Here is an 8,227-nt window from a genome sequence, read left to right as displayed (position 1 = left end):
AAAAAAATCTTAGTGTTGACACTACAGTGTTGCCACTTTTTAATTTCAACTCTTTTTTGCCAGGCTGTGCATACGATGTTCATAGTTAATTATATTAATATTTTATACTGGCAATGAAATGTCGTTGAACAGAAAAGTGCCACTTTGATCCCTCCTAGCAGGGAAGAGAAATCCATTTTCTGATTAGGTGATGTGAAAACAGTATTTCCCATCAATATATAGGTATTTAACTATCTTTTAAGAAATAGTCGTTCATATTTTAATACAGTACGATTATAATACGAGCATAGACTAAGCAATGAGCACCGCTTTTGAATATGGGTTAAAATTTCTTCTGCACATTGAAAAGCATATTGGGCTTGAACCCCCCGCTGCTATGGGGGTTCATGGACCTGGTCGCCCCAAGATTCAGGCTCATGGCCGAGCTAGGAGTCTGGTGCAGGTTAAACTTCGCGGCAACGTTCTGTTCCGTGTGCTTGAACATTGGCGTATGCGCCACCGAGGCGCTGGCACCAACCGCGTTCCTGTCAGGGAAAACGAACTGATTCATAAATGATTTTCTTACCTATTTTTCATTCCTCATACATTTTAAGTGAAACTCTGTGAAGCGGGTTGAAAAAAATGCGTTTCGGCCTGTCGAGATTCACTTTCAAAGTTTTATTTTTTATTTATGATAAACCATGTAAATTCGGTATTTAAAGATTTTTCATATGATTTCCATTCTAATACGTAACTCTCAATTCCATAACTGATGATTCTTTTACCTCAATCGTTCAATAAAAGTCACATCAAAACATACATTTTATTCTACTACTAGTTATGTTATATAAAGTAGGTGACACACATGTTTCACTCGGGTGGTAGGCCCCATTTCATTCCTTCGTTAACTATCTACTATTTCTAGCTCGACCTACTTGTACACTGCATAAAAAGTCATTTCTTTGGATAAGGTGACTTGATTGTCATTAGGTAGGTACTAGGTACCTATTTACATTTTCCTCGGGGAGTTTTAAGGTCATTACCTAATATTTTGGGCGTGGGAATGGTTTTCTTAACGAATTGAAGCCAATTTTGTGATCAGTGCGGATCACGTAAACGCAATACATACTTGTACATATAGTCGACGCCTCCGCCGTGGGTGACGAAGCTGGGTTGGTTGTGGGGCATGGTCTTCGTCGCGAAGGCCTGGACGTCCATTTTATGGTTGTCAGTATGGATCACGCTCATCTGGGCGGCTGCGGACATCTGATCGACTTTGGCAGAATGCACCACGCCGAGTTGACCTCCGAAACCCGACCTATAAGCAGCAAGAATTATATTTTGTTGTTTGTGTTTTTGTTGTTAATCATGTTTGTTTAGACATGTTAAACATATACATATAATCACGCCTATTTCCCGGAGGGGTAGGCGGAGACCACGGATTTTCACTTGCTACGATCCTGACATACCACTTTCGCTTCCTTCACTTTCATAACATTCCTCATACACGCTCGCCGGTTTAGGGTGTATTTTTATTAATAAATAATATCATATCTCGGTAATTAAGTGTCAAGGAAATGCATTAAATATGAAAAAAATCAAGTAATTATTTTTGTAAAACAAGGGACTATTAACACAGCCGTTTGAGCCTGCGATGTGTTTTTTTTTATTTCATTCAGTTGCAACATATACCTAGGGGTACCGATTTAAAACTTATATTTTCCATATAAATTAGAAACATCAAAACATTAACAAACATCATAACAACATTTTTAAATAAAATATAAAAGAACTCACTTTTCCATACCCACGTTCCCCCCAACACCCTTGTAAGCACCGGCGTCCGTCAAGGAGTTGACAAACGCAGTGCCCTTTACACAATTACCAGGGTCGTCGTGGGTCACACTAAGTTCGTAGTTCTTACTCCTCTCCCTATCGTGGTTTTCGGACATACTACCTTCAACCGACATTGCTATATTTAAACGATTCGAATCTCAAAAAATGCTTTACCGACAATTGAACAACTGACAATAAATTTTATGCAAATCGGGTTAATTATTATTTCTTGTTTTAAAACACGGTAGTTGTTCTTTGTACACTGACTGGAAACGAGTGAGTAAAGGCTTGGACTACGCAGCTTTTTATACCTACTCTTCCTGATTTGGTCGGGAGTTCCCCTAAATCGATTGCAACTACTGCTTGCAGTTGAAAGGCGTAGGCAGTTAGAAAGAGTACGAGTATATGATACAGCACTAGACTGACGTGTGCTTTTATTTAAGTACATAATAAGTATGAGTTGATTTATCAGGAGACATGTTAATATATTCTTTTGACATTATGTACTTTAGTTTAATTATTAATAATCGTTATTATTTTTATTTTTATTATTTTTATTCTTTGACATGTTTCCTTTAAATCAAATATATTTTAGTAATATCTTAAATTAAGCTAGTTTGTATTTTAATTTTAATTGTTTTTAAATTTGTATGTTTCACAGCCCTATGAGCCATGTTGCTAGAATTACCTAAGTGTATTAATAATCGGGACTATTGTCGCCAATAAGCCTGACTTCATGCTGATAGACCGATCGCAGCGCCGAGTCGTGCTCGCCGACGTCACCATCCCCCATGATAAGAATCTCGTGAAAGCCGAGAAGGACAAGTCCGGCAAGTACCTAGACTTATGATGTTGATGTTGACTCGACGATCATTGTTCCGATAGTTGTGTCAGCGAACGGTCTCATAGCGAAGAGTCTCGACCAACACCTAGAGAGACTCTCGCTGGGTGGTTGGATCAAGGGTCAGATGCAGAAGGCGGTAATTTTGGACACGGCGCGTATAGTACGTCGGTTCCTCACTCTGCGGCCCTGACCACCGGCAGCTTGGGCCAAGCCCCGCGCCAAGCGCTGCCGGCGGCACCCTAGGTTAGATTTTTTATAATGTGTTTATATGTATTTTTTATTGTTTTGTAAGTGTTTTTATATTTTACTTTTATATTCATATTATAAATCACCTAGCCTAAGAATTCAAATAAATAAAGAAATAATAATAATATATGAGTACTAGCTTGCATAGTTACAAAATAATTAGTTACATCTTCATATTTTTAAATAAGGTATAATACAGGACCATGTAACAATTGTCTTTAAATATCTTTGACAAGCGAACTGAACAAACTTTCCCGTCGTTCCAATCAAAGAATGGATAAATACATAAAGAATACCTATAACTATGTACTTACCTAGCAAATCATAATTAAATCACATTAAATTTCATCATATATTATTCAAAACTATTAACCATTTATGTAGTTAATAACTCCTTATCTAATAATATGATAACAATAAAAAATATTTCCTGAATGTATGTTCGAGATTCGAACAAAGCAATTCACTCCTGCGCATGATTCACCACACTCACTGAAAATGTCCAATTATAAAGTACTATGTTACGCAATTGTTTCATTATGCTACAAACATTATGTTACGCAATTGTTTCATTGCAATCTCAACCTTAACTAATCTAGTTAAGCCTTAAAATTCAATGGGACAACATGCTTGTCATACTGAATTGTTTTATCCAATTTGTTAAATTTAGAATGCCTCGGGGACTCCTTGGCGACGCTAACTCGCTACGACAAGGTTCTATCTGATAAGTAGGGACTTTTTATCTGATTTGAATAAATTACAAGTATACATAGGTATTTATAAAAATGGTATGTTTTTGTATCGTACATACGTGTATTGGATGAGACAGGGAAAGTGGGACCTTGTAACATAATATAGGTATATCTGTGTATGATTTTACACAGACTTACAGGGAAGGCTTAATATATTTAATTCAAAGGTAAGTACCTAAAGTGGTCGAGAATTTCATTTTGTGAGTTTGTGCGAGAGACATTAGAATATATGTAATGTATGAGATGATTATTTCCATTTATTAAAATTGTCGCCGTGGTCTGTAGTATAAATACAATATAACGCTGAAAAATCCAGGCGCTGATTCTTTACGAATATTTTTGGAAATTCCTACGCAATAATCTAATTACTTAGTGCGAAATACGAAGTTGCAAAGTTGTTCCAGCTTTTTATTTGCTAAGTCGAGTTCTTGGCACAAAGTAAACATTTCCTGGACGTAAGACGGAAACAATAGGGATTGTACCTACAAGTATAATAAATTCACTGCTCCCTTACATTTTGGGTCGCCTTTTGTTCCCCGCAAAATTATGTTGGTGATGAAGACTTTAACCTTTAGAATTACTGATTCTAAGAAGTCGAATAATTCTTGTGGGATGAGAGTTTTGTATAGGAATTTCGCAAGGAATAATTAGGAAACTTTTTCTTGTTGGTATATTGGCATCGTTAAATAAACATACTTAGATAAAATAATACGCGTAATAGCCTTATATTATACCTAAGAATTGATGTAAAAAGTAATGAAATAAATGCATTTGTATTTGCATTTTGTATTTAATGGTACATAATAATGAGTGTGAAAAGGTAAACGATTAATTTACATTTTTAAATGATTCACGGTTAGTTTCACTAGACTTATATCGACCGGGATATCAACCACAGACATTTGGACAGACCAACGAGTGAGAACGCGTCCGGTGGTAGGTAACGTTGAAAGCGAACGCAGCCGACGCGCACGAATGAGCTAGGGTTTGAGGGTTTGAAGCACAGAATAAGTAATAGTATTATCATGGACTATAATTTATTCATGGTTTGAAGGTTGTGGCGATGGTTGGCGCAGCTCTACACAACTTTGATACCCACCAGCTATCTTCAGATACCCGTGAACAAGATGCATGTAACTGTGTCGAAATATCGGGAGCTCGAAAACAATACAAAAAGTAATCACGGTTCATAGGTACCTATCCCGGTCGAAATAAGTCTATTAGACCGATTAATTTAGTTTGCCAATATGACTCACTGTTCAGACACTTTATCATTCGTCATCAGGTGGAAATTGTTTCTAAACTGAATTTAAATTTACATGGTCAGGTAAACGGGAATAATTGATAAGTTTGAAAGGAAAAGACTGTTAGAGTAGGTCGCTCTAATAATAATCTAGTTTCATGCCAAGCCGTCCTCATGAATATGTAGGATATGTCCGCTCGAACATATTAATTATGCACGGTTTTCGTCCTCCGCTGTTAAGGAGAATGCTGTAGAAAAATGAGCATGCCAAACTTGAACTATTTAAGTAAATGTTAGCGCCGCGACTGTTCAAAATTATGGCAATTTGCATAGGTTATAATAAGTAGAGTAGAAAAAAAAGAGGAGATAAGATAACAAGAAGATTACGCATAGGTACTTTATTATGTAATCGTCTAACATGTATATATAATTATATATATATATATATATATATATATATCTATAATGTAAATAAATGTTTAATCTGTAGATAAGGCGAGAGATATACCTATCTAAGTGAATTTATACCCTATATTACTTTACTCATGTATGACAAATAAATTATCTTTATCTTTAAAGATTGTAGAAATGGCTAGATTAGAAGACGTAGTAAAGATATAGTTTTTAACGCAAAATGAGGGGTATTACTATTTTGTTATTTACATAATTATGACGAATCGTAAATAAAAGTATTGTAACATAATGAACAATAAATAATATAATCAATATAACCAACTTTTCCACTAACTTTAAATAACCACAAAAATACTCGTAACGTAAAGCTTCTTCTTAACTACATACGGTTTTATAGTCTGGATTTTAAGCGCTGAAACTTGAGAGCGCTGAGTGGGCAAAAAACGAGCAGCGTCACAACGAAATATTTTACGGGCTTCATTTTATGTCATTTTAATATTTAATGCTCTTTCTGTTTGGAAAAAGAAGGAAGAAAACATTTAACTTTCAAAACATATTTTTTCATAAAATTCTGTCTTCATGTTCGTTTCAACTATAACTTTTGACAGCACATTTAAAACGGATATAGTAAAACCACTATAGTTCTATACTGCAGTAGGTAAACTAATGTTTTTTTTATGTATCAGAATCAGAATCCGAATCAGAAATTATTTATTTGCATTGATACAATATGGGGATGTTACAATACATAGTGTTACAGATCATGTACCTATCTAGCTTGCATGCAATTTAGTACTAGCGGTTGACCAAAATCAGCTGCAAATGGTGTTAAAGGTATGAAAATCGGCACGATTAATCTTTAGGCCATTTGAATCAATTTGACCCGAAGCGCCAAAAAAAAAACACAAAACGGAAAGGAGTTATGACGTCATCTATTTTTTGTAAAAATAATTCACATTATTATATTTCCGTCACTTGCATTCAATTAAAATAAAAATAATTTTCAAAACATACCAAGTTTGGGCTCCTCCAGATACGAAACCGTTGAATTATTTTTTGTAAAATATACCTCAAGTAATACCCAATATCCTCATATCTAACCCCAAGAAATTAATTTCGAAAATATTTAGTTTTAGTACTTTTTTATTATTACAAATTGTGATCTATCAATTTATCAATGAAACGGCCTCCTAGCCTAGTCGATAGTGACCCTGCCTATGAAGCAGGAGGTCCCAGGTTCGAATCCTGGTAAGGGCATTTATTTGTGTGTTCATCATCATCATCACACAAATAAATGCCCTTACCAGGGCTTGTATATATATGTATATTATACACGGTGTGGCCTGTAACACGAGCAAAGAATTAAAACATAGATTGTACTCCTCAAACGGTGACACTTTTGTTCAACAACTTTTAAAAATTATGAAGTATTTAGACTCCCTATTTTTCATACAAAATAAATATTATCTTCAATGGACGCCATCGCCACGCCATATTAGTGTGATTGACGTTGCTTGTCACGCCTTAAACATAACAAAATTCGCAATACATTGCGTCTTAGAATAAACTTTAAAGTGTAATAAAAATCAAACCACAAGTTATTTTTAAAAGTCGCTGAACAAATGTTGGTCAGTATGAGGAGTACAGCCTACAGTTTAATTTTTTGCTCATGTTACAGGCCACACCCGGTATATATCGTCGTTATATGGGAACCATGATGATGATGAACGCACAAATAAATACCCTTACCAGGATTCGAACCTGGGACCTGCTCCTTCATAGGCAGGGTCACTATCGACTAGGCTAGGAGGCCGTTTCATTGATAGATTGATAGATCACAATTTGTAATAATAAAAAATAAATACTAAAACTAAATATTTTCGAAATTAATTTCTTGGGGTAAGATATGAGGATATTGGGTATTACTTGAGGTATATTTTACAAAAAATAATGCAACGGTTTCGTATCTGGAGGAGCCCAAACTTGGTATGTTTTGAAAATTATTTTTATTTTAATTCAATGCAAGTGACGGAAATATAATAATGTGATATATTTTTAGAACCGGCTCAAAATTACCTTTCATTTAATACCACACAGGATAGGTTTCTGAACAAAAATTATTTATTTTCCATACAAAAAAAAACGACGTCATAACTCCTTGACCGTTTGTTTTTTTTTTTGGTGCTACGGGTCAAATTGATTCCAATGGCCTAAAGATTAATCGTGCCGATTTTCATACCTTTAACAGCATTTGCAGCTGATTCCTGAATTTCAGGTTGTACCGCTATCGCTAATTGAAATAAATATAAAATGTCAAATTGAAAAAAAAAACATATTATCATAATAGGCAATTAGGCATATCACAATACAATGACGTCGTATTCTATTTATGAGAATATTTTTCCTCAGAACTAAGTAATTCAAATAATACTTACACATAATCTAGTTAGTTTAGCACTATAAGTACTTATATACAAGTAAGTAGGAGACGTATACATATAGTTCGGTATTATGACAGTGATTTAAATACCTATTCATTAAGCAGTTTCAAACCTTTTAGGTACATTTATACAAATGCACGGTGCACGCTACGCAAAGACGTTTAATCTCACTTTAGGTAGGTTAAAGCAGTGTCCACTCTCAGAAGCATTTTGATGTCAAAGTGGTTAGAGAGCTAGCTAGAACATCGTTAGCTACACATCCCCTTTGACACAAAATAGACTACCGGTGCGCTTGGTATCTGCCTCACACACCGGATTGCGCAATGGCTCTAAAACATTGGATCCAAATCAATCCAAGCATATAACTTTATCTTCCGTGTCGGGTTTACTAAGAACAAACTTCCCATTTGCTCCCACAAAAACCCGTGCTATACCTTAACTGATCTTAATAGCATCAGAATAAAAACTAAAA

The 8,227-nt window shown here is 35.0% G+C and overlaps 1 protein-coding gene across 1 annotated transcript; it reads right to left on the bottom strand.

Annotated features, from left to right (window-relative positions):
- Positions 1–313: 313 nt before the first annotated feature.
- On the bottom strand, positions 314–2,011 carry LOC134803116 (attacin-E-like). Its single transcript, XM_063775828.1, has 3 exons — positions 1,777–2,011; positions 1,109–1,297; positions 314–524 (listed from the first exon to the last, which is right to left on the bottom strand). The coding sequence occupies exons 1-3, from the start codon at positions 1,947–1,949 to the stop codon at positions 323–325; spliced, it is 564 nt and encodes a 187-aa protein (XP_063631898.1). The 5' UTR covers positions 1,950–2,011; the 3' UTR covers positions 314–322.
- Positions 2,012–8,227: the final 6,216 nt, after the last annotated feature.

Source organism: Cydia splendana, chromosome 2 (genome assembly GCF_910591565.1).
Source record: "Cydia splendana chromosome 2, ilCydSple1.2, whole genome shotgun sequence".
Lineage (NCBI taxonomy): Eukaryota > Metazoa > Arthropoda > Insecta > Lepidoptera > Tortricidae > Cydia > Cydia splendana.
This window is presented reverse-complemented; position numbering and strand designations above follow the sequence as displayed.

Bases quoted from the DNA above. Each gene is read 5' to 3' on its own strand.
- LOC134803116 (XM_063775828.1), bottom strand. From the start codon at position 1,949: ATGTCGGTTGAAGGTAGTATGTCCGAAAACCACGATAGGGAGAGGAGT. The intron at 1,298-1,776 runs GTGAGTTCTTTT...TGCTGCTTATAG, and splicing joins GGGAACGTGGGTATGGAAAA to GTCGGGTTTCGGAGGTCAAC. The intron at 525-1,108 runs GTATGTATTGCG...TTTCCCTGACAG, and splicing joins GGCGTCGACTATATGTACAA to GAACGCGGTTGGTGCCAGCG.